The sequence below is a fragment of the Sturnira hondurensis genome, unplaced genomic scaffold (genome assembly GCF_014824575.4).
Source record: "Sturnira hondurensis isolate 20B ecotype Veracruz unplaced genomic scaffold, ASM1482457v3 Scaffold0007401, whole genome shotgun sequence".
In the NCBI taxonomy this organism is placed as follows: Eukaryota; Metazoa; Chordata; class Mammalia; order Chiroptera; family Phyllostomidae; genus Sturnira; species Sturnira hondurensis.
The window spans coordinates 7,786,423-7,813,134 of record NW_028080032.1 but is presented as its reverse complement, the minus strand read 5'-3'; the positions used below and the strand labels follow the sequence as shown (position 1 = coordinate 7,813,134).

Below are 26,712 nucleotides of genomic sequence, written 5' to 3'. Positions count from 1 at the left end.
AACTAGACAAGGAAGAGGCCCCACTGACATCTTCCAGCCGAGCCTGGCCCCACACTGCCTTTCCTGGGGGCTCCGGAGAGCTGCTGGTCAGGGTTGCCATACTTTGTCAGTGCCTTGGCTGCTGGGCCACTCACCTTAAGGGCTTTGAACCTGAGCATTGGTACTTCCTCTGGGGATCCATCTTGTCCGAGAGACAAAAATCAATGCAGGCAGGATACTATACTGCAAGGAGGGAGAGGTTAAGCCTGGCATCCCAACTCCTGAGCTCATCAGAGGGCACTGTTTGCCTAGGGGGATATTCGGGGCCCCAGGCCACTGACACCACTGTTCAGTGAGGGTTCAGGCTCACCACCCAATTAGTTGTTGATTAGGACTCTGTCTTTACCAGCAGAACCTAGTGACAGCAGAGGGCCTATCCCCAGGGGGTGGACCACTTTGCTCCTAGGCATCCATGGCAATCCTGTTCTTCTTTGTCAAATACTCAATGTCCTAGCCTCCCTTGAAGTGGGAAGAACATGTGACTCAGTTCTGGCCAACAAAATTTAAAGGGAACTGTGCAGATAGAGTTCTGGGAAAGCTTTTACTTTCATGATGAAGTATTGCTGCCTTAATGTCTTCATGGAGCTGTGGCAGCCACCTTGTGGCATGGTGGGGACTACATGCTAAGAATGGGAAAGTAGGAGGATGAACAGTCTAGGTCCTTGATGAACCAACACCTATGACACTTAGGATGCCTACCAGACTTGTCGGGCAAGAAAAAAGAAGCCACTCTTTACGGTCCTGTAAATAAAGTTGTGTTATTTGTAGCAGAATACATGTTTGACTGAGGGCTTTGTAAGGATGACAGAAATTATCATAAAGGACAGCACACGTGTGTCCCTTCTGCCTCTTCAGGCTCACCACTAATTACAAATCAGTTCTCAGCCTTCATTACTATGTATTCTTCCCACCAACATCAGCCCATTGCTGTAAGGTGGCTCAGGCCACTGCAGGCTGCATCTAGCTGCCCTGTGTCACCTGCCTTCTGGCCAGCAGCCTGGTGTCTAGATTCTGAGCTGGAACCAGCTTGAAATGCTTTGGGTGACACTCAGAAGAGAAGGCCCTGCTAGGCAGAAATGTGAAAGCATGACTCCTCCAGGGCAACATGGAGGAGCTTGGGCTCTGAGCCAACCTCCTGGCACAGCCCAGTGAACACCTCCAGTCTCATGCCTCCTCTGGGAAATCTGTTTACTCCAGCTTTGCCCTCCACACCACCCTCACCTGCAAAGACACCAGCAGGCCAAAGAATACCACTCAAGAGGCTTTCTCAATTTTATTTCTTTGGGAAAAGAAAACAAAGTCTTTCCATCACATATGGTAGAGATATATATTTATATATATATTTATATATAATTTCTTTTGTGGTTGGAAGTCCCAAAGCTGAGTCTGTTCATATTTTTTTGTTTTTCTCCTTTTTTTTTTCCTACTAATGCCTTCTCTTCCCCCTGCCCCTCTGGCCCAGGCCCAGGTTCTGGGGCAGGTGAGCAGAATGGGCAGTGATTGCCACAATGGCCCCCGAACCCAGTTCAGAGATCTGGTGAGGGTCACGGGAAGGGGCTGTGCAAAGAGACAAGAGGCCACATAGAGGCACACTTCTGTTTTCATGGGGGACGCACAGCTTGTTGAACAGTCACCAGTCATGGGAGGAGGCTGGTCAGGGGTTAGGGGACTTGCTCACAGTAGTTGCCAGCTCTCTCCACCCTGCCCCCAAACCTATTCTTGGGGGTGGGAGGAAGAGAGCAAAAAGAGAAATATGAGGACTAAGTGCCAAGCCTCCTCCAATTTTTATTGCTGGTGAATTAGAAATTTGCCTTTCCCTTCCTATCTTGGGGAGATGGACTCTGAGAGGGCCCACAGAGGAGGAAGTCACATTGGCTGTCCCGACCCCCACTGATAGCCATGCCAGGCCTCCCCTGGGCAAACAGTGAGCTACCTTAGGGCCCTGGGGAACCCAAGAGTCAGTGTTCCTCTCAGGTCAGCCTTGTTCTTCAAGGGCAATCACAAGCCCCCCCACCCCCTATCCCCCAAAACAAAGGCCTCAGGCTCAGGCTTGGGGCCAGTGGAGCTTGGAAGTGGGCAGTGCACCAAATATCAAGCAGAATTTTCTATTGGAAGAAAAGGTGAGATTTGGGGGAAGAGGTGGCCTGGGACAGTGAGCTGAAAGCAGGAGGTTGGGGTAATGGAGTGGGGACAACATCACAGACACTCATGACCTCAGGAACTGGGTGAGGGGAGTGCCTGAGAGGCAGGTAGCACTTCATAGCTGTAGTTAGAACCAGATAGTGGCCCTGGGTGTGGAGTCAGCCAGGCAGATGAGGCTATTGCCCTTGGATCCTGGCCAGAAAAGAGGGTGAGGGTGTGTGTGTGTGTGTGTGTGTGTGTGTGTCGGGGTTTCGGGGAGCTTAGAAGCCTCCAGGTGATCCTTCCCAGAAACAGGAGGGCAAATCTTTCCTGGGCACTGAGCCTCCAGCCCCAGCCTCTCCTTCCCCCAACACGTACATATGGGCACACACTCAGGACCGAGCCAGGCTCTGAGGCCTGAGCCCGGGAGACCTTGGGGGGAGGGGCTGGGCAGGTAGCCCTCTCAACCACAGCCAAGCCATCTGCTCCCACTAGTCCTGCCAATCTGCCCAGGGAGGGAGAATAGTGCAGGAAGGAGAGAGGCCAGGAGCTCAAGGCCTATCATTTTCGGTAGACCCCATGCAGACCCCCTCAGGCTGCATGGCCTAGGAGGTGAGCATCACTGGACACACCAACAGTAGCAGCCCAGACTCATTGAGGGGCTGGGCCGCCCCCCGGCACTATGGACCTGCTGCCTCTATCTCCAACAGGGAGTGCCAACAAACAGAACCTGGGCCCCACTAACTCTGCCCTCCCCATTTCCTCCTTGGGAGGAGGGTGGGAGTGGGCTGCCCAGAAGGGCAGTCTTAGAGCTAGGAGGGCACTCAGAGCAGGGAGGGTAGGGACCTGGTCACAGCTGCTTTGAGAACCTCTTTGGTCTGGGGATATGGGAATGGTGGGGAAGAGAGATGGTGGGAGGGAATACTGGGGACTCTGGCCTTTGACAGGACATTTGTCAAAAGTCCGAATGCCCAGGTCAGGGATCAGATTTCTGTAGATTCAATGCGCTCGAGGCGGGAGGGGGTCCAGGCTTTCTTCTCCTCGCCATGTTGGGGGGTGGGTGTGCTGGCACCCCCCGCGGACCCACGCTCCCGCAGCCGCCGCTCCAGCTGCTGGTTGCGCTGGTACATCTCCACATAGCTCAGCTGTAGCTGCTTCTGGTACTCGATGACCTTCTCCTTCTCCTCCAGCCACACGCGGCGCTCCTCCGCGAAACTGGCCCCCTGGCGCTCCCGAGCTCGCCGCTCAGCTGCAAGCTCGGCCTGCAGGCGCCCCACCTCCCGCCGCAGGGCCCTTGTCCCGCTCTCCCCGCCAGCATCCACCTCCCCATCCAAGGAGACCAAGGAGGCAGCAGCGGCCACCCCTGCCTGCCGGCGCATCTTGGCCTCGTCACTCTCGCAGGTGGCCAGAGCATCCTGTGGCTCAGTGGGGTCCACAGGGGTCAGTGCCGGCTTGAGGCAGGGAGCTGGCAATTCACCCTCGGCCAGCTCCAGGCTGGCCTGCTTGCTGCTGAAGGAGTCCCTTAGGCTGAGCAGCTGCTCCTCTTTCTCCCGCAGCGAGGCCCGGCCCTCCCGCAGCTGGGAGCGCAGCCCCACAATCTCACTCAGCTTCTGGGACACATCGGCCTGCGAGTCCTTCAGCTGCTGCTTCAGGAGTGAAATCTCTCCAGCCTTCTGGCACACCTGGGTAGGGTTGGGTGGGAGAAGCCAGGGTGAAAGCAGAGCTCTGTTCACCCCAACCCAGCCCTCATATGCAGCCCCAGGTACCAAGCTTCTCCAGGGCATCAGACTGGGCAGAAGAGACACACAGGGCCCTCTCCTGAGACTCAGGGCATATTTGGCCAACCCTACCCAGCCCAGGGGCAGCTCTAGTCCTCACAGACACTCCTAATCAATCTTGTTCCCCCTGCCCCAGCCCCACAACTTTCACTCCCCTTGTGAGAATGGTGGCCTACTGTGCCGGGTTTCTCCAGAGGGACAGGAGAAAGAGGAGGCAGGGAGAAGGCCCAAGCCCCTGACCCGCACCTCCCACTTCGTTTCCTCCATCCGGGGCAGAAAGTCGGCCTGCTCCTTCTGACAGGCGGCCACCTTGTCCTCGAGCTCTTCCCGCTGTCGAATCAGCCGGGCTGCCTCCTCCTGCAGCTGCTTCTTATCCTGCTGCAGCCGCAGCACTTGCAGCTGCAGGCCCTGCTGGGCACGCTGGGCGCGGCGGGCCACCTGCTGCAGCTTCCCGCTGCAGCCCTGCCGCAGCTCAGCCAGCTCCCGCTCCCAAGCCTTCTGCCGCTCCTCTAGCACCTGGGCCACCGCCACCTCGCTCTGCTCCAAGCTCCGTCGCAGAGCTGCCACCTCCTGCTCCTTCTCCCACAGCCGCTCCTCTAGATCCTGGATCAGAGCACTGGGCGAGGGTGGTGAGCAGGCTGCAAAAGGCAGGCCTCCACCTCCGCCCTCTCCCGATCCCAGGTGGCTAGGCCGCCCCATGGATGAGGATGACCCGCTCTTGCTGGAAGCCCGCCCACTGTCAGAGGTCGCCAGGTCCTGGTAGCCTGACCCACCACCGCTGCTGCCACTGCCACTGCCACTACCGTAGCTGGCAGTGCCAATGCGGTTGATGTGGCTGGTGGAGGCACTGAGGGGCGCTAGGTGCTGGCTATAGCTAGAGCTATAGGTGGGCAGGCTTGTGAGTGAGTTCCGGCCTGAGTCTGAGAGGCCGCCCCCACCCCCACCCGCTGGGGTCATGGTCCGAGACTTGTCCAGTCCGCCCTTGAGGCCACCAGGTCCCTGTCGTCCCTCAGGGGTCCCACTGGTCTGTGGGGGACACAAGTTCTGCATGGAATGAAAATTCTTGGGTACAACAGGCTTGAAGGCTGAAGGTCGAACTAGTGGTTCTGAGCACTGTGTAAAAGCAAGGAAGGGGAAATGGACATCAGGATGGGGCCTTAGCCTTGGCTCCAGCCTCCTCCCTTTGGCCAAGACTTTTCAGCACCCCCCTCCTGAGCCCATTGATTTCTATCCCAGGAGTCGCTTAGGGCAGGGTCTCTACCTCATGGCCCACCCAAACCAAGTTTTTGCCCCCATGGCCCCACCCTCCAAGCCCAGCCTCCATCCTGATACCTAAAACCCAAATTCCAAGAAGGCCCACTTCGTCTTCCTCTCTGCACTACCTCCCATCCCCAGAAAAAGGTCCGGGAACTGACCTGGTCTAGCTTGCCAGAGGTGGCCAGGAGCTTAGGGGGGTGGCTGGGCTCACGATACTGTGGTGGGGCCTTGTCACTGCCACCGCTACTGCTGCTGCCACCACTGCTGCCCACCACATTGCCACAGACATCCGTGTGGTCACTGCCCCGCAGCTCGCCATTGAGGTAGAGGGAGTTGGCGAGAGCTTTGTCCTCAGAGGGGTAGCGGCCTGGCCTCTCCCTGCTGCCCCCACTGCCACCAGCTCGGGGGCCGGGAAAACTGCCCTGGCTGCTCCCACCCCCTGTGCGGGTGCCCACGCTCTTCATGGCGAACTCCTGGGCATGGGCCACCCCACTGCCCACACTGCCCATGGCCAGGCGAGGGTCAGGGGGTCCGAGCTCAGAAGGCCGCGGGGCAAAGGCCAGGAGGGGATCCCGCCCCGAGTCAGCTCGCACAGGCAATGTCTCCAGCTTCGCCATGACTAAGCCAGGGGGTCACTGTGGGCATAGGTGGGAAAGCAGAGATCAGATCGGTCAGACCCACGCCTGCGCCCACCACACCACACCACACCCGGCAAGCCAGCCACAGCACCACCTGCACCCTACCTCTCAGAGGCCCCTTCCCTACAACTGATACAAGAATTCCCAGGCATCCAAAGTGAAGGAATGGGGCAGGGGTAAAAGTGGTAGCTTGGTAATGGGGGCTGCCTGTGGCCGACCTGACAAGGCCCAAGCCCAAAACAGCAGGCACATCATGCCCTCCCAGCTTTGCTCAGCGCTGTACTCCCCTCCTCAACACCACCTCCCCCATGGGCCTTCCAGGCTCAGTGGTCCCCTTAATTTTCCACTGAGCCTCCAGAACTCAGGGTTCTTTACCCTGGGTCGTGCCCCAACACCCCAACCTCACAGGCAGGGAGATGGGGTTGGAAGGGGACAGCAACATCTGAATCCAAGAGGGACCCTCAGAAGTTAAAGTCAGAAGAGAAACCAACCCCTACCCAAAAATTGTGGGTGGGGTCCTTCCCAGTGCCCTAACCTAGGATGTTGTAGTCAAGGGCAGAAGTGGAGGCTCACTACCAGCGCAGGCTCCTCTCCTTGATTTTCCAAGGGGGTGGGGGACCGAAGGTCCTCAAGCCTGGGACCCTCCGGGGCCCGGTCTGCAGGGGCCAGGTGCCTCATTCTCGCAGTCGGGGCTCGGCCCGAACCAGCTTCGCGACTTTGGAAGGGCCAACAGAGCCATCTCGGACAGTAGTTTTCTTCTCTGTGAAACGGGAGGAACGAAGGACCTACCTTGCGGAGCTGCCACGAAGCCAGGCGCTCTCAGGCGAAAGATACAGAGCAGCGGACTAGTAGTCTTGTGCGGCAGGGGCAGGAGCTGCTTTCGCAGCGCACCTCAGGGCCACCACCGGCACGCCTCGGTCCCCGCGGCCCGCCTGGGACCGCGGCTGCAGCGCGTGACCAAGGAGCCCTCCTGGAGGTCTTCTCAAGTGAGCAGCACGGGGGGCCCGGCACGGAGGGTCCCCTTCCCGCGGCTGGTACCGCGGCAGAGGCCCCCAAGCCCGCTGAGGACGCAACGCCGCCAGCAGCCCGAGCCCGCCGAGCCTCCCTCGGGCCCTGCCTTTCCCACAGGTGGGCGGGGATGGGCGGGGCCTGCGCACCCAGCGGAGCCCAAGGAAGATTCTGCGCCGGCCTAACTCCACCAACAGCCAACCCCCCTACCCCGAGCTGAGAATTCACTGCCTCCGGGAAGACTTCCTGGATTACCTCCCTTTCCCACTCCCTTTGGACCTTGACCCTTCTCAGTGCACCACGAAGTCCTCGGCGCCCCTCAGTGGGTGTGCGCCCCCACCCCCTAAGGCCAGCCCACAGGAACAGGGCCAACAGGGCAAGCAGGGCCTCGGGTTACCTGTGCTCAGGGAGGCCCTGCTTCCTGGTTCCTTTGTCTCAAGTATGCACCTGGGTACACCTGCCTCAGAGATCTGAATAATCCAGCCTGGCAGGGGCGCCCTTCAGGCCCTTACCTCCTACTCCCATCAGAAAACAGGCAGAGTGTACCCTGCCTTTACCAAGGTGAAGGGGTCCAGGTGGCATCTCACAGCCCCTTGGGCACTTCTCAGGCTGTGCCCCTTGGGCACTTCTACCCAGATACCCACTTCTAATGTTGTGCCCATCCTATCAGGCCCCAGTCCAGGGGATCTGGACAAAACTACTGCCCTTCAGGTGTCTTCTGGCCACCATACCTGGAACTATGGCCCTAGGTGGTTGAAAGTGCACCACCAAGCCAGTCCATACTGCCTTTGTGAAATTCCACTCTCTCAGCACCTGCTCCCTAGGTGTGGAGAACAGCACTTTCCCACCCACATCTCTGGGCCAACCTGTCCCGTCGGGCACAAGAGAAGTGCAGGATCAGCAAGTGCAGACCCCAGGAGAGTGAGGTTCTCTTTACTTTGGAGGGTCCCCCAGATGCCTGCCTTCTACGCCTCACCTTAGTACCTGCTTTGCTTCCACTCTTAGCATACACCAACGTGGCTACCCCTCAGCTCAGAAATCCCGCTCCCATCCTAACCATGACCCCCTTTTCTCATCATCCCTAGGGCAGTGTAGGGAGCAACTGAGGACTGGGAGGATGGAGGCTGAGTGGCCTGAGGCTTGGAACCAGTGGGAAGGCCTGGGCAGGATTTGGAAGCAAGAACTGGCAAAAGTTCATACAGATGGGCCCTGGGCAGGGGGGAGGGGGGGAGGATCTGGGCTGGGGCAACAGGGTGGGTGTGACACATTAATATGACATGGGAGAATGTCTGGGGGAAGTAGGTGCTTTGGGGAAGACCAGAGCAAGCTCTCTCTCACATCCTGGATAGAGAGACTGGAACATCAGCATTCAAGGGTAGTGTGGGTGGGGCCGAGCAACTAGTTAGGGTAACGGAGCCCCAGAAGCCTGGGAGGCAGTGTAGGCCCGGAAGAAGGTCAGGAAAAGGTAGGCCTCACAGACCAAGATGGGGCCTTGAAGAACGTGGGTGCAATCCTGGTATTAAAAAGGGACTGGGTAGAACTGGACTGGCCAATGTGCCCTGGATTTGGGGGGTGCAAACACCACTGGTGCTTATGAGAGAGTGGTTCAGACAGGTGGTAAAAGGCAAAGCCCAACAACAGGAGAGGGGTCTGGAGGGAAGATGGGAGGTCCCCTGCTAAATGAAGGCAGTGATATAAATGGTTTGGGATCCAACGGCTTTTTTCTAATTTTAAAATTAAATGTGGAAGAAAGCTTAGTATGTTGATATGCCAAAGGAAGGATCCAATAGTGAGACGGAGATCTAGGCAAGGGGGCTGCACCAGAGGCCTGGGTATGGGCGTGAGCAAACCTCAGAAGTGACTGCATTGACTATGGGAGTGATAGGGGATAATAATGTTTGGGAAGGTGCTCTGTGCACTATAAGGTGTGATACGAGCAATACTGGTACCTTCTCTGAGATCCAGGAAAGAAGAATCTGACTATAGGTTGGGGCTGGTCATATGCCACTCTGCCCCACTGTTTCCCTAGGATGTGTGTGGTCCCCACCCAGGCTCAGGTACCCAGAGTCCTGGATGGAGATGAGGTCCCAAGACGGTCTCCTAAATCTATTATACTTGTGCTTTCCCTGGGAATCCTTTACCACCAGCTCAAAGCTCCACCTCAAGCCTCTCTCCCCAAAGAGCTTCTTAACATAATTCTAATCTGTCGTGGTTAACCCCATGAAAGCGTTCCCTACATCTTGCCTATTCCAAATTTGGTTCCTTAAAACCCCAGCAGGGAGCTGGCAGGACAAGAAGGAGCATACGTTCCCCTGGTAGGCGGAAACTGAGTTGAGCTTCACCTGTGGGTCAGAGTTCTGAACTGGCCAGGGTAGCGAGTGTGGTCTGCAATGACAGACTGATGGCAACAGCTCAACAGCCTGGATGGCAGCCTGTTGCCCGACTCTACCTCTATCAACTGTCTCATCGACCCTCAGTGCCTGGGACATTACTTACAGCATTAGCAGTCACAAAGGGGCCAAATGGACTCTATCTGTGGGTTACATGGGCAGGTCCCTCTGACCTAGAGTGACCATCTAGCCGCCCCCTACCTGTGTCCTCCCAAGGCTAGGAACACTCCACCTTCTCTTGGGGTTTCAGAGGTCCCAAACCCTGGCCTCTCACCTCCTAAAGAACTCAGTAGCCCCTCCTGCCAGCACCCTTGCTGGGAGCTCCTTGCTGGCCTTTCTTCCCCTCCACTCCCTCCTCCATGAAACTGCCAGGGGATTCTTTCTAAAGGGCAAAGCTGATCTTGTCCCTGCTCTGCCCAAATTCTTCCATGAGCAGCACCAAGCACAGTAGACTAGACGGAGATCTGGAGCCTCAGCTCCAAGTATAAATTAGGGGTGGAACTGCATGCAGGTTATTTCACCTCAGGTTCTCACACTTACCTTACAGGAATCTTAAGAAGTATATGTACTATGGGTAAAATGCCTGGCATTCCTCTCAGCCCCAAACCAGAATGGAGCTTGCAGCAGGGCCCCGGAGGCCTCTCCCACTGCCCATCCTACTTGCCCTGACCTGAGCCCCTCTCCACTCCACGGACTATCTTCTCCCAGATCTCTGTACCCATCCTGCATCCTTTGAGGCCCAATCCAAATGCTGGCTCCTAGGATAGCATCCCTGATTGCCCAAGGCAGGAAGAGGTCTTGGAGCACTTGGCTCAGGCTACTGCAGGCAGATTTCACTCTGAGGCTTCCCTGGGGTTGGCCTGTGGGTGCCCAGGGGGGCACAGATGGCAAAGTCCTGGGGGTCTCTGGCTCTGACACTAATAAGATGCAGAGAAAATATGTGTGGGAATTGCTAGTGACGAGCAATGCAAAGAGGCAATGAATCCGGACAGGAAAAATCAGGACGGTTTTCTGGAAAGAAGGACTAAGGGAGAAAAGAGCTTGGGGGCACTGTAAATCTTTGGGGGGTGCAGAGGTCTCCAGAACTTGTTTGGGATGTGTAAGGGGGAGATCCACCTTCCCTTGGCGACGAGGGAAGGGGGCGCATCCCCTAGATCCTGGTTCTGATGAAGCTCCTGTTTCAAGACTGTGGGGGCTGACAGCGCCCCCCCCCCAGCACACACACGCGCGCACACACGAGTCTCCTCGCTGAGGGGTGAGGGTGTTCGCCATTCACCAAGAGCCCATGGCCCGCAGAGCCGCAGATAGAGACCCCGAACACGAGCCCTCTTGAGAATGTGCCCGGGGGTCTCTGCGGTGGGGGAAATCCCGCCCGCACCTCCCCAGCAACGCGTGTGGCCCCGGGGGGCGGGGCGCAGAGGGAAGAGGTGACATAATCCGGGCCGCACCCCCTCCGGCCTCCACAGCTCCCCAGGCCAGACGAAGCATCCATGACATCATCGGCCTCATCTCCACTCCCCTCCCCCCCAGGACCCCAGCAGCGGGACGCGCCCCCTCCCCAGGTCCAGTAGGACCAGCTTCGCGGTGCAGAGGGCACAGCGATATTTCAGAGCCGGGAGGGGCGCCGCGAGTGGGCCTGCCTCACTTACTCGCTGCTTCAGGGTCTGGTGCGGGGTCTTCGGAGCCGACGCCACCGGCCCGGCTAGCTGGTGCAGCCCGAAGCCCGCCCGGCGGGGCGCGCGGCGCGGGCCCGGCTCCGCTCCGCGCCCCTCCCGCTCCCCGCCCAGGCCCCGCCCACCCGCAGCTGCGGCAAACGTGGGCCCGCCCTCCGGCCACGCCCCCAGGGACCACCAATCCTCGGCCTGGGGCGGGGCACAGTGCTTTAACCGTTTGGTCGCTGCGTCTCAATCCACACTTGGGACCCCTCTGTTTCACCCACTCCACGGTGCCACGAGTCAGCCCCGAGCTCCTTTGCTTGTCGCTTGTTACCCCCAAGCCCCTTGAGCTCTGCCCCCTAGTCTCTCCAATATATTCAGTGGGACCACGCCCTCCCTGAACCCCACATCTTTGGCGACAGGGAGGAGCCCCGGTGGTTTGGGGAAGGGGCTGCCGACGCAGAGCCGGGAGCCCTATTCCTCTCTGGCTTCTGCCCTTCCAACGCGGCCTCCCAGTGGACACCGTGAGACCCTGCAAGTCTGCAAGGTGGGGGCGGGGCGAGCTGTCACCGGTATACCGACCCCGCGGTGGGAAGACCCACCCAGGCGCGGGGACAACAGGCGGGTGTGTGAGAGGCTTCAGTGACTGCATCCGTTAGCAAACCAAGCTGATTTGAAACTTGCTGCTCGGGAAAACTCACCGTTTGGTGGGAAAGGCGGACGACGGGAAAAGATACAGGTTACGGTCCAGCAGGATTTCAGCGCTTTCACCTGGTGTCCCCCACCTGGGACCAGGCCGGGCTCCGTCCCGCCCGCGGTATCCTGGGGTGAGAGAGTAAGGTGGGGACTTCCTCCCTGACTCGAAGCATCGGCTTCTCGCTCACGTGCTGCGTTCTTTGCGGGAGGTGCTCATTCCGCCTGGGGTAGCCCGGGAGGACTGCCTGGAGAAAGAGATCTGCCTGGAACTGGGGTCTTAGCCTTAAATAGGGCGTGAAAGCCAGCCAGGCCTAAGGTCCAGCGTTAGCAAAATGCTAGAGGTACAAGGGGTTTGCCCTAAAAATCCTCAGTGCCTACACTGTGGCTGAGATTTAACCCATTGTATCTCCGCTGTTATAACTGACTAGTTTGGTTATCTGCCATTGTATTTTAGTTTTTACTTTGATTATTTCCTGTATTCTGAATTTCTCCCTATTTTTCCATATTTGTTCGTATATTCTATTAGTGTTTTGCAAAGCAGAAAGCCAGTTGTTGCTGTTTTTTTTTTTTAATTTCATTTATTTATCTTTTAGAGGAGAAGGAGAGAGGGAGAGAAACATCAATGTATGGTTGCCTTTCATGCATCCCCTGCTGGGAGTTGGCCTGCAGGGAACTGGCCTGCAACCCAGGCATGTGCCCTGACTGGGAATTGAACCTCAATCCTCTGGCTCACAGGCCTGTGCTCAATCCACTGAGCTACACCAGCCAGGGCTATTGTTGTTGTTTTTAATTCTCCTGGTAGTTGCCTATGAATTTACTAAATAAAAATAGTTTATATTTCAAATTATTAGTCAATGACCAATCATTTTTATGTTCCTTTTTATCTAGGAAAAAACTTAAGGTGCCTTTTCATCTCCTGGCCTGCTACCCTCACACCCACTTATATTCGTCCACTTAATGATATCATCCTGGGTCCAGGATAATAGACCCAGATTTTTTTATACTTTTTTAAGCCACTAAATCCTCTTTACAGTCACTGATTTTTGGCATTTGTCAGCCCTTTGTTTAATTAGTATCAGTGTCACTGCCAGTTTTTTCAGACTCTAATATTTCTTTTCCTCCCTCAGACCTATCTCTCACTTGACTGCTGATTTCAGGGAGGACTCCTGAATGTAATGTTTTTCTCAGCCTTTGTCCTCAGTGAGAATGTTTCCTACTGGACCCACAAATAGTGACTTGACTGTGAGGCTTAAACTTTTCCCCTCAAAACTCTTTTGTCCTTATCCCATTATCTTTTGGCTTTTAAAGTGGTAGCAAGTATACCTGAAACTCTGTGTAGCTGACCCTTGAACAACCTGGGTTTGAACTGCACAGGTCCACTTAAATGTGTATTTTTATCAATAAATATACTGGAAAAACTTTTGGAGATTTGTGACAATTTGAAAAAACTTGCAGATGAACCACATGGTCTATAAATACAAAAATAATTAAGAAAAAGTCAGGTATATCATGAATGCATAAAATATGTATAGCTACCAATCTATTTTACAATTTACTATCATAAAATATACACAAATCTATGAGTTAAAATTTATCAGAACTTGGGCACACAGACTATACATATGGTACCATTCATGGTTGAGAGAAATGTAAACAAATGTCAAGATGTGGTATATATGTATAATACACAAAATATATACTAATCAACTGTGTGTTATCAGTAAGGCTTCTGGTCAACTGTAGGCTACTAGTAATTAAGTTTTGAGGGAGTCAAAGTTAGGTAAGGATTTTCAACTGCGCAGGAGTTGGCACCCCAACCTCATCCCTCCATTGTTCAAGGGTTAACTGTAATTTTGTATGTCAGTTATCTCTCAAAACAAATGGTAGCAAAACTGGGACAGTCTGTTTTAGGTGAGCAATTTACCTGCTGTTTTTGGGAGCTTTTTACTACCCTCACAATCAAATATTTTGCTAGCATGTCTCAGTGCAGGCCATACCCTATTAATTTTCCAGAAATAGAAGGTCTTTTCAGCTAGAAAAGTTTTCTTCTAGTATGTTCCTGTCTATTCTGTGAACAGATTGTTTTGGGTTTTTTTCCCCCTCCTCTAAAATTATCACATTGGGTGACCATTGTCAATTAAATCTTTGTCCTTTTTCTCTGCATCCTGGGAGACTCTCTCAAGTTTTTCTTCATCATCGTGGATTTAATTCCCTTTTTCTTTTTTTAAGATTTTATTTATTTATTTTATTTTATTTTTTTTAAATATATTTTATTGATTATACCATTACAGTTGTTCCATTCCCCCACTTCATTCCCCTCCACCTGCACACTCCCTCCCCCATCATTCTCCCCCCCTTAGTTTATAACCACGTGTCTCAAGTTCTTTAGATTCTATATTTCCCCCACTATTCTCGCCCTCCCCCTATCTATTTTCTACCTACCATCTATGCTATTTTCTGTGCCTTCTCTCCGCTTCTCCCCCTCCCACCCCACTGTTTCTAACCCTCCATGTGTTCTTCATTTCTATGGTTCCACTCCTGATCTAGCTGTCCTCTTGGTTTGCTTTTGTTTTAGGTGTGGTTGTTAATAACTGTGTGTTTGCTGTCCTTTCACTGTACATATTTTTCATCATCTCTTTCTTATATAAGTCCCTTTAGCATTTCACATAATAAGGGCTTGGTGATGATGAACTCCTTCAACTTTACCTTATCTGAGAAGCACTTTATCTGTCCTTCCATTCTAAATGAAAGTTTTGCTGGATAAAGCAATCTTGGCTGTAGGTCTTTGGATTTCATGACTTGGAATACTTCTTTCCAGCCCCTTCTTGCCTGTAAGGTCTCTTTTGAGAAATCCGCTGACAGTCTGATGGGTACTCCTTTGTAGGTGACTGTCCCCTTATCCCTTGCTGCTTCTAGGATTCTCTCCTTCATTTTGGTCTTGGCTAATGTAATTATGATGTGCCTTGGTGTGTTCCTTCTTGGGTCCAACTTCTTTGGCACTCTCTGAGCTTCCTGGATTTCCTGGAAGTCTATTTCCTTTGCCAGACTGGGGAAGTTCTCCTTTATTATTTGTTCAAATAAGTTTTCCACTCGTGGCTGTTTCTTTCCCCCTTCTGGTACCCCTATAATCCGGATGTTGGAACGTTTAAAGATGTCCTGGAGGTTCCTAAGCCTCTCCTCATTTTTTTGAATTCTCATTTCTTCATTCCTTTCTGGTGGGATGTTTTGTTCTTCCTTCTGGTCCATTCCATTGATTTGAGTCCCAGTTTCCTTTCCATCACTATTGGTTTCCTGTGCATCTCCCTTCATTTCAATTAGTTTAGCCTTCATATGTTCCTCTAATTTGTGACTATGTTCCTCTAATTTGTGACTATAATCTACCAGTTCTGTGAGCATCCTGATAAATAGTGTCTTGAATTGTGCTTCTGAGAGGCTGGCAATTTCTCGGTCACTTAGAGTTATTGGCTCTGGGACTTTGAGTTCTTCTTGCACCATCTTTTGGGCTGTTCGTGCCTGTTCCGTAGCAGGATCAGAGCCCTAAAGTGTTCACTAGAACAGGACAACTAAGTTGCTGGGTTGTGACGTTGTATGTGGGGGTGGAGTCAAAGAGGGACAATGGCTTCCCGTCTGCTGCCTGCCGCCGCGGCCCCGGCGCCACAGCCACCACCGTCACCAGGCCCACGCGTTTCGTTCCACTGCACTCGAGTGTGCCACCGCCGTCAGCCCTCCACCCCTGGGTTCGCCCCCTGGGGCCTGTGTGGTCCATCTCACTGTGCGCGAATGTGCGACCGCAGTCAGTTTGCCCCACACCCCGACTGGTTCCTGTCTGCCTGCACGCCTAGGTCGGGGGATCTGTCCTGCCCAACCCAGCTCCACTGCTGGCTCCGCCTCTCTTACCGTCCTGTTGAACGGTTCGTAGTTGTCGGACTTCCGTATAATTCTGTTTTCTGGTCTTTGGTTGTGTCCTAGTTCTCCAAACCTTTGTTGTGTTCAAACTTGGTTGTGGGAGAAGGCACAGTGTTTCCACCTATGCCTCCATCTTGGCGGAAGTATTTATTCCTTTTTAAAGAGAGGGGACGGAAGGGAGAAAGGGAGGGAGAGAAACATTGCCCGGCACCTGGCACTGAGCCACACCAGCCAGGGCATAATTTTCTTCAGAGTCATCAAGAGTATTCTTTGTTTTCTCCAATAATATATTTAATCCTGCTTATTTTCCTTTCATTTTAGTCAGTTTCCACCCCACCTATCTTGATCTCAATCTCTCTTTATAGTTTTCTGCTCCTAGCTTTGAGAGGATATTCTTAGAGAATGTGGTTTTGCATCTCAAGAACACGAGGAAAAGGAGAGACAACTGTAATTGGTTCTGTGCTAATGTATATAAACATCTTGATGAAGTAGACCATTTTCTGGGAAATAAAAAAAAAGAAAGAGGTGGAAAACATTACCCAACAAATATGTCCAAAAAAGACTCGGGGCTCATATGTTTCAATGAAAGAATTCTCTCAGACTTTATAAATAGATAATCCTCACCCTGTAAATCTGAAGAGCCGGAAAAGTTAGAATGCTGTTTCATTTTATGAAGTCACACTTCCCCTCATACCAATTCCAAATAAAGATAGTTCAGGGGTAAAAAAATTTCTAAAGAAACTCAAGGAAATAAAATTAAATGTCATTGTAGATAAAATGAATAATCCATGAGTTTGTTAAATAAGAAAATAACAATCATAGATGCCAAGGAGTCATTCAAAAATCAGTAACCGAAAAGAACCCTTTTAATTAATCATAATTAACCAGGACAGTTGAAATTAAGACTCATTGGTTGTGCTACCTTGGCATCTGGTGAAAGGAGGGGCCTGAAATGGCGTAACCAAAAGCTGCCCTAGCTAAACGGTTATTTTTTCAAGATTTTGTTTCTTTATTTTTAGAGAGAGGGGAAGGGAGAGAGGAGGAGAGGGAGAGAAACATCAATGTGCCTGAGATACTAAGATCAGTTGCCTCTCGCACACCCCAAACTGGGGACCTGGACCGGCCCACAACCCAGGCATGTGTTGTGACCAGGAATCCAACGTGCGATCTTTTGGTTCACAGGCCGGCACTCAATCCACTGAACCACACCAGCCAGGGCCCTAGTCAAATAATTTTTATTGAATGGACCAGAGCTCCTGCTTATCTCTGAGTAGCAGGTTTCAGTTCTTTACCAGCCCACGGAAGTACTCAAAGGAGCCAATCCCTTCTCCTACAGGAATCACGGGTCGCCTCACCTTACTGCTACAAAGCTTGCCCCCCAAGTCCCTGGTTGTTCACTGTAGTCCTGAGTGGAACATGTGTGTGATCCCGTGTGGCTTATGGTGTCCTCCTCCCCTGAGCTGTGAGGACATGTAACTAATAGATGGCTGTCAAACTCATCGGTCCAGTGTCAGGAACTGCATCTGGACATCATCATAATCCTAGGGTGGGGATTCTTCCCTTACCAATGGAGCAAAGGGCAAGTGATTAAAACGAGAATCTATCCTCTCCATAAAGCCAAGAAAATAAACAATAAGAAGCAAGAGTCTGTTAGATTGGCAAAAATTTAAAAGACTGTGATATCTCAGTTTGGTGAGGGTGTAGGAAAACAAACTCGGTATTTTTGAGAGTATAAGTTGATACGACCTTTTGGGAGAACATAGAGAAATGTGAAATGTGTATGTTCTTAGGCCCAGCCATTCCATTTCTGGGAAGAAATGCCATCATAAGTAACATGACATATATGATGCCACTGATGTACTGATTGGAATAGCAAAAAAAATTAAATACATCAATCTATAAATAGAAGATTAAATGAATCACCTGTCTGATGCAATATAACAATGGAAAGCTATCTAAAAGAATGACATGAATGTCTATGTACTGACATAGAAAGATGACTATATTAAGTGAGAAAAGCAAGTGGCAGAATTATGTGCATGCATACTATACTCCAATTTCTCTATTATTTTAAAATGAATATATATGCATGGAAAATTCTGAAAGGATCTATATCAAATTATTAACAGTGGCTGCCTCGAGATGGTGAGCTTGCAGGGCATATGGCGAAGACAGGACTCGAGCCACTTCTATAATGTGTGCATTTTTTATAACAAGTATGTATTACTTTTCTTTTTTACTGTATTTTTCCCATTACCATATATCCCCTCCCCACTAAATCACCACACTGTTGTCCACGTCCATGAGTCCTTTTTCCTTTTGGCTTGATCCCTCCACCCCCTAACAACTCCCCCACCCCAGATATGCTGTATCTATGAGTCTATCTCTATTTTGCTTGCTAGTTCAGTTAAGCATGTATTACTTTTATAAAAAGAAAAAATAAGATAAAGTGTTTAAAAGAATAAACAGGTAAGCTCTTAAACTTTAGTAACAGCAGCCCTGGCTGGTGTGGCTCAGTGGTTGAGCAGAGGCCTGCAAACCAGGGGGTCAGAGGTTTGGTTCCGGGTCTGGGGCACATGCCTGGGTTGTGGGCCAGGTCCCCAGTGGTGGGCGCGTGCCAGGCAACCATAGGGTGATGTTTCTCTTCCTCTCTTTCAGTCTCCCTTCACCTCTAAAAGAAATTAAATAAATATATATATTTAACAGAAGACCATTAAAATATTAAATATTTGCTCACAAACTCCTGTCCCTATGGAATTTGCATTCTAGTGGAAGTAGCCAATGAGTAAAATATATAGTGGATGAGAAGGTATTAAGTCAAAGAAGCTGAGATTACTGGGGGATCCCAATTTTGGATAAGGTAGAAGGCCTCCCTGAGAAGATAACATTCAAGTTACAGACTTTGAAGGGAGGGAGGAAGCCAAGCATAAACCTAGAGGTTTCTACAATGCAATCCTTTCATCTATTAAAAAAAAGAGCTATTTTAAAAATATTTTCCTGTTTTGTTGCACTAAAGCTTCCAAATAGGAAAAAGCTACTTAAACATTATTTTATTTTTAACGTATATTTTATTGATTATACCATGACAGTTGTTCTATTCCCCCTCTTCATTCCCCTCCGCCTTGCACACCCTTCCCCCACCATTCCCCTCCTTTAGTTTATGACCACGTGTCTCAAGTTCTTTAGATTCTATATTTCCTCTACTATTCTTGCCCTCCCCCTATCTATTTTCTACCTACTGTCTATACTATTTTCTGTACCTTCTCCCCCCTTCTCCTCCTCCCACTCCCCTATTGCTAACCCTCCATGTGTTCTTCATTTCTATGGTTCCACTCCTGATCTAGCTGTCCTCTTGGTTTGCTTTTATTTTAGGTGTGATTGTTAATGACTGTGAGTTCGCTGTCCTTTCACTGTTAATATTTTTTTATCTTCTTTTTCTTAGATAAGTCCCTTTAATATTTCATATAATAAGGGCTTGGTGATGATGAACTCCTTCAACTTTACCTTATCTGAGAAGCACTTTATCTGTCCTTTCATTCTAAATGAAAGCTTTGCTGGATAAAGCAATCCTGGATATAGGTCTTTGGATTCCATGACTTGGAATACTTCCTTCCAGCTCCTTCTTGCCTGTAAGGTCTCTTTTGAGAAATCCGCTGACAGTCTGATGGGAACTCCTTTGTAGGTGACTGTCCCCTTATCCCTTGATGCTTCTAGGATTCTCTCCTTCATTTTAATCTTGGCTAATGTAATGATGATGGGCCTTGGTGTGTTCCTTCTTGGGTCCAACTTCTTTGGGACTCTCTGAGCTTCCTGAGTTTCCTGGAAGTCTATTTCCTTTGCCAGACTGGGGAAGTTCTCCTTTATTATTTGTTCCAATACGTTTTCCACTCATGGCTGTTTCTTTCCCCCTTCTGGTACCCCTATAATCTGGATGTTGGAACGTTTAAAGATGTTCTGGAGGTTCCTAAGCCTCTCCTCATTTTTTTTAATTCTCATTTCTTCATTTCTTTCTGGTGGGATGTTTTGTTCTTCCTTCTGGTCCATTCCATTGATTTGAGTCCCAGTTTCCTTCCCATCACTATTGGTTTCCTGTGCATTTCCCTTCATTTCAATTAGTTTAGCCTTCATATGTTCCTCTAATTTGTGACTATAATCAACCAGTTCTGTGAGCACCCTAATCACCAGTGTTTGGAACTGTGCATCTGAGAGGTTCGCTATTTCTTTTTCGCTTAGAGTTATTGGCTCTGGGGCTTTGAGTTCTTCTTGAGCCATCTTTTGGGCTGTTCGTGCTTGTTATGTATGAGGAGCAGAGCCTTAGGTATTCACCAGGGTGGGGCAACTCAGTCACTGGTTTGTGACACTGTGTGGGGGGGCGTGGTCAAAGAAGAGCGATCTCGATCTCCTTCCTGTCTGCCACCTCCCACCGCCGCTGCAGCTGCCACCGTCGCCAGGGGGCCTTGTGTTTAGTCCCAATGAGTGCGAATGTGTGATCTCGGTCAGCCCTCCGCCACTGGGTTTGCCCGCTGGGGCCTGCGGGGGTCCATCTCACTGCTCACTCTGCTGGTTTATCTGTGCGTTAAAGTGTGACCCGGGTCAGCCTGCCCCGCACCCTCACTGGGTCTGTGCTGCTACCTCGGCTGCCTGCGTGCCTGGGTCAGGGGATCTTTCCTGCCCGACCCTGCTCCGCTGCTGGCTCCGCCCCTCTTACCGTCCTGGTTGAACGGTTCGTTTTTGTCGGACTTCCGTATAATTCAATTTTCTGTTCTTTGGCTGTGTCTTTGTTCTCCAAACGTTTGTTATATTCAAACTTGGTTGTGGGAGAAGGCACAGTGTTTCCACCTATGCCTCCATCTTGGCGGAAGTCTCTACTTAAACATTATTTCACTTAGTTTTTTTTTTAATATTTTATTCATTTATCTTTAGAAGGGAAGGGAAGGAGAGAGGAAGAGAAACATCAATGTATGGTTGCTTCTTGCGCATTCCCGGCTGGGAACTGGCCCCTGTTGGGAACTGGCCTGCAACCCAGGAATGTGCCCTCACTGGGAATCAAACGGTGAGTGTCTGGTTCACAGGCCTGTGCTCAATCCACTGAGCTACACCAGCCAGGGCTTCAATTAGTTTTTTAAAAGATTGATAACTACAAAAGGAATCGAAGATCTGCCTTTTTAAATGTCACTAGCACTGGATTGTGTGCGGCTGAGTTCTACCCAACCCATAAAGAGATCATTCCAAATCAGAGGAAAAGATGAAAATCTCCCACACTCACTTTATAAAAGTGGAATTATCTTAAGGCCAAGAACTGATAAATGATAAAAAAGAAAAAAGTTGTACCCTGACCAGTGTAGCTCAGTTGGCTGGGCATCATTTTGCAAAGTAATAGGTCACCAGTTTGATTCCTGGTCAGGGCACATGCCTGGGTTGCGGGATCAGTCTCTGTGCAGGGCACATATGACAGGCAACCAATTGATGTTTTTCTCACATCCATGTTTCCCTCCCTCCCTTCCCCTCTTGCTGAAAATAAAGAAATAAACATTTAAAAAAACTGTGATTGATTAGTCATCTGTCTTCCCCACTAGCTTGCAGCATCCATGGAGACAGGAGCCTTTTTAAAAACTGCATATCCACATCTTTCCGGTAAGCAGAATAATAGCCCCCAAAAGTATCCAAGTCCTAATACCTAGAACCTGTGACGATGTTGGGTTAAGTGGCAGAGAAGAATTAAGGTTGTAGATAGAATAAGGGCTTTAAGCAGATAACCTTAAAATAGGGAGATTATCCTGGATTATCTAGGCAAACCCAATGTAATCACAGCATCCTTAAAAGTAGAAGAAAAAGGCAGAAGCCAAGGGAGACCTGATTGTGGAAGACTGGTTAGAGAGATGCAACATAGCTAGCTTTACAGGTGGAGGAAGGGGACCTTGAGCCAAGGAATGTGGTGGCCTCTTGAAGATGGGAAATAGCTTCCAAAAGGACCATAGCCCTGTCTTGATTTTAGCCCAGTAAGACTCACATGGAACTTCTAACTTACAGAACTGTAAGATAATAAATTTGTGTTGTTTTATACTATTAAGTTTGTGGGAATTTGTTCCAGCAGCAGTAGAAAACGAATGCAAGCACAAAGCAGACACTCAGCATTCCTTTGCTGAATGATTAATGAAACCACAAAATCCCTATAGATATTGGGTGAAAAGATAGAAATAGATCATTTGCAGATTACAAATAGCCAATACGCTGTTAAATGCATCATCAGACTCGCTGGTACTGAAGAGATGCCAATCAAAATCAAATTAGCAGCCTATTGAGATCCTTCGGAGTCCTACCCACCAAGTTACCCAGAAGAGGGCTTGGGGTTTCCTTTCTGGGGTGATCAGGCAATCCCAGTGACCTCCAAACACCAAGCTGGGGAGGCAGACAAGGCACTTCAATCCATGCTAACGTTTATAACTGTGCTTGCTTTATGAGGAAATAAAAGCCTCTGGAACTGGGCAGAAATTCCTGGGAATAACCAGTAAAGGTCCTGGAGGTTATCTAACCTAATACCAAACTGTAAGTGAAACATTCATGACCCAAGTACACTAGTGTCTTTTACAAGCCATTTTCTAAGCCATTAGCTGGTGTTCACACACATGCATACTCACGAAAAAAGTTAAAGGAAAAAATTCAAAAAACATTCAATTATATTCCCCTTTTCCCACTGTTCTTTACTAGTTGCACATTTCATCTAAGATAGATGGTTTATGCTTTTATGTTCCCCATGGTCCCTCTGTAACATTTAATTTTTCTTTTCTGTTTTTACATAATTGATGCTTTATGTAAGTACTAACAAAGAGACTCATCTGTACCTACACAGTGTAAAACTGCATTCCAAGATATTAAGAAACAGAGTAAAAAGGAATACAAGCCATCACTCCACCCACCATCCCAAGTGAGTTTTATATTCACATCTATTTGTGAGGCATGGTGGTTCTTAAAGCCCCAAGCAGAATAATAAAAAAATGATGATTGCATCATGAAAATTATGGTCATGCCCGAATCTTTAACCAATTTTATGGAAACATGCAAGCTCCAAAAATGTTACAGGATTCAGAGTTGTTGTTTTTTTTAAGCTAGGGTATCCCTGCCTGGTGTGGCTCAGTGGACTGACCACTGGCCTGCAAACTGGAAGGTCGTTGGTTCGATTCCCTGTCAGAACCCAAGCCTGGGTTGCAGGCCAGGCCCCCAATTGGGGGCCTACGAGAAACAGTGGATTGATGTTCTCTCACACACTAATCTTTCTCTCCCTCCCTTCTGCTCTCTCTGAAAATAAATAAAATATTAAAAACAAATAAAAGCCAGGGTAAATCTGCCCAGCAGAAAGCCTCCTTTGTAATCTTTTTACATTGTCATTTGCGGACAGACATGGTGATAGCTAAATAAAACTTTATTACCTCCCTTTGAGGTCTGAACTTCTGCGCTGCTATCACCCAGCAGGGACAGTAGCTGAGATGTGGAAAATGCGAATTTCTGAACAGTGATGGATTACGTGTTCAATAACTTCTCGTCTGTTCACATTTGTTATTATGGTCTCGTTTTTTACCTAGTTTTTACTTATTTATTTTTAGAGAACAGGGAAGGGAAGGAGAAAAAGAGGGACAGAAACATCATTGTGTGGTTGCCTCCTGTGTGCCCCCTACCGGGGACCTGGCCTGCAATCCAGGCATGTGCTCTGATCAGGAATCTAACTGGTGACCCTTTGGTTCACAGGCCAGTACTCAGCCCACTGAGCCACACCAGCCGAGACACTATAATCTCTTTTGATATGAGACAATATGCACAAACTAAAAAGGTGTTAAGACAACTGCCAACCTAGACATCAAACACGCATCCATACAACTACCCTATTATGTAAACTGTGGGGTTTACCTCAACAACAAACTGACTTGACTTACCTTGTTGATAAAGTAAAACAACAGAGGTATTAAATCTCAGCTACTCAGGATACGGTTGAAACATTATTAGCTTTAGTTTTGGTGTTATTATTACGAATGTGTCTTTTGTATCACGTTGGAAACGTAAGTCAAATTGTAAAATCATGTAAGAAAATGAAAATGATTAAAACCAGAGTCAGTCTAGCAGATTACATGCAAAAGTTTATATTTAAATACATTTAACATGACAATATTTGTATTTTGTATGTTCTCATAAGGTTCCCTCATACATTTTGCCGTAACAAGTAATTAAATAATGTATTAACCAGTCGAAAACTATGTATGATATCAGAATAAACCAGGTACAACTACTTTTCAGTGTCACCACTATAATCTAAGTTGCTTTCACTACAACTCTGGGACTATCACGTTATATATGACACACAACTCTTCACACAGTTACTGATCCTCGCCTTGTCTTAACTTATAAAAGGAACAGGCTCCTCAGAACCCAGTTTTTCAAACTGTAGCATGAGATCTGTTAGTAGGTTATAAAATCAACTTAGCCACCATGACTAATGAGACAGAACAGAGAAGAAAATACCAACATACATCAAATTATGATAAGCGACCGCTGTAGAGCTTTGTTATCTGCATACAGGCACACATATGTACTGAGTCCTTGATATACATGAATTTCCTACCTAGAGATACTGTCAAAATAGTTTAAAAAACACAGCCTTATTGGAGAAGTGTCTGATCTTGGGGCCAGGACTTGGGACTCGAGGTGTCTGGGGCACGCAGCTGTGATGGCTGGAGGTGGTGCTGGCCAGCAGCACACAGGGGTGTGGAGGGAGGAACGGATGCAGTGATGACGATTTGTGGGATGTGATGATTGCAAAGTGGTTTAAGAAATGAGTTACTAATTCAAAGCGATAAACTCTCCCCCCGAATACAGATCAAACCTCTGGGGTCCACACTCACCACCCTGCCAAGCCAGACTGCAACCTCCTTTCTGCCTCATCTCTTCTTTGCCCCAGCCTTTCCCTTTCCTCCACCAACACACCACGCCCCTCTGTGACCCAACAGCCTGTACATCCTCTGAACCTGTCCTCTCCTCGGCCTGGAAGACCTCGCCTTGTGAATACTCAGCATTTGACTGTGCACCTGCTGGCTGGGTGATCGGTGGTCTCCCTGTTAGAGAAATACCGCTGCCCCTCCCCACTTACAGAAGGACCACGTTTTGCTCACTGTAGCTCCTTGGCATGCTTGGCATCCTGCCTTGCATTCAGTAGGCTCTCCAGTTTTTTTAAAAAACACATTCCAGATGTTTAAATAGTTTTTGTATTACAAAGGTCCAATATGCCTGCTGCACCAGTGCCACTGTGGCATCTGGGGGTAATTACTCAATTGGTGGGTCAATGGAGTGACTGCTGGTGGCCTCCTGTGATTTCATTGCTTTTAGAGGCAAGAGGAAGGGACAGTCATATCAATGTGAGAAACATCAATTGGTTGCCTCTCATATCGGGGATTGAACCCACAACCTAGGTTTGTGCCCTGACCAGGAATTGAACCCACAATCTTTTGGTTGTGGGATGATGCTCCAACCAACTGAGCCTCACAGGGCATTGGCCCCTTTTCTGAGGCTCAGCTTGAGTCAAGGATACATGAGGCCATTGTTTTTAATTTTAAGCTTTTTGTTATGGGAAATCTTAAACATGTATAAAAATAGATGAGAATAACCTCCATGCAACCATTACTCAGCTTTAATAACTTTTCAACTCATGGCCAACCTTGAAATTAAACATTTTTGAAAAGGCAAGTTGCCTTAGACGGCTCTCCAACCAGACTTGTCAATAAGAGGCCTCGAAGGCGCACAAGAAAGAGAAGTTGTGATGGACCCGGTCTGAGCTGGCCCGGACTCTGCGGGGAGCAAGTGCTATCAGCAGACCTGTTGGGCCGGGCTGTGAAGGCCAGGTACACAAAGCGGGCATAACAAGCACGTTATAACTTGGGAGTTTCAAAAATCAAAACTTACATGACTGTCTGCAGTCAACAGTCTAGGGCAGCAGTCCCCAACCTTTTTGGCACCGGGGACCAGTTTTGTGGAAGACAAATTTTCCACAAATCGTAGGGGAGGGCGGGAGATGGTTTCTGGATGATTCAAGCGTGTTACATTCACACCCACCTCCTGCTGTGCGGCCTGGTTCCTAACAGACCACGGACCAGGACCAGTCCGTGGCCCGGACCCTGGGAACCCCTGGTCAAGAGCTTCTGATGTAGGGGAAAATCAAACTGTAAGAGGGGCCACAAAATGAGCCAAGGGCTCAGACAGGCTCACACTGAAATCCTGGGTCCTCAGTTTTGAATGACCATTCTTCAGTCATAGCTACATCTTCAGCCACCTGAGAGAATCACCCTGGAGCTCCAGGACAAGTGAAAACTGTATTCTCAGGAAGAAATAAAAACAGAGCTAGTGAATAAACAAATGTAAATGCATGGTGTTGAAGTGTTGACTCATGTTCATGGTACTGAATCAGTTTTAGTGTTATGTATGTACAGATCAGTAATGGAATCATTTAATACTGTGTGGGCCTGACCTACTTTTTTTCTTTTTAATCCTCACCTGAGGACATTTATTTTATCATTGCTTTTATTTTTCATTAAAAAATATTTTAGAAATGATTTTTAGAAAAATCTTTTAAAAGATTTTTATTTATTTTTATTTTTTTTAATTAATTAATTTATTTATCTTTAGAGGGGAAGGAGAGAGGGAGAGAAACATCAATGTATGGTTGCCTTTTGTGCATCCCCTGCTGGTAGTTGGCCTGCAAGGAACTGGCCTGCAACCCAGGCATGTGCCCTGACTGGGAATCGAACCGCGATCGCCTGGCTCGCAGGCCTGTGCTCAATCCACTGAGCTACGCCAGCCAGGGCGATTTTTATTTATTTTTAGATAGAGGGGAAAGGAGGGAGAAAGAGAGGGAGAAAAACATCACTGTGAGACAGAAACATCAATCTGTTGCCCTTCACACACGCTCCAACTGGGGACCAAACCTGCAGCCCAGGCATTTACTCTGACTAGAAACCGTACGGGTGACCTTTAGTTTGTGGAACAATGCTCAACCAACTGAGCCACAACAGCCAGGGCAATTTTTTCATTGCGTTTAGAGATAAAGAGGGAGAGAGAGAAACACCATGCTAGAGAGGCACTGACTGACTGCCTCCCGTAGGCACCCAGACCAGAGATCATTCAAGTCTGGACCAGGGGTCTTCCACACCCAGACCTGGGATTGAACCTGCAACCTAGGTATGTG

The 26,712-nt window shown here is 49.4% G+C and overlaps 1 protein-coding gene across 4 annotated transcripts; it reads right to left on the bottom strand.

Moving 5' to 3' along the window:
• Window positions 1–1,752: 1,752 nt before the first annotated feature.
• LZTS3 (leucine zipper tumor suppressor family member 3) lies at window positions 1,753–11,008 on the bottom strand. 4 transcript variants are annotated; one of them, XM_037051753.1, is made up of 5 exons: window positions 10,881–11,008; window positions 6,369–6,593; window positions 5,354–5,830; window positions 4,185–5,051; window positions 1,753–3,842 (listed from the first exon to the last, which is right to left on the bottom strand). In XM_037051753.1, the coding sequence occupies exons 3-5, from the start codon at window positions 5,810–5,812 to the stop codon at window positions 3,144–3,146; spliced, it is 2,025 nt and encodes a 674-aa protein (XP_036907648.1). In that variant the 5' UTR covers window positions 5,813–5,830; window positions 6,369–6,593; window positions 10,881–11,008; the 3' UTR covers window positions 1,753–3,143. The 4 variants fall into 4 exon arrangements, with proteins under 4 accessions (XP_036907648.1, XP_036907651.1, XP_036907649.1 ...); XM_037051756.1 differs by having other exon boundaries at window positions 4,248–5,051; XM_037051754.1 differs by having other exon boundaries at window positions 6,410–6,593.
• Between the last annotated feature and the right edge of the window lie 15,704 nt (window positions 11,009–26,712).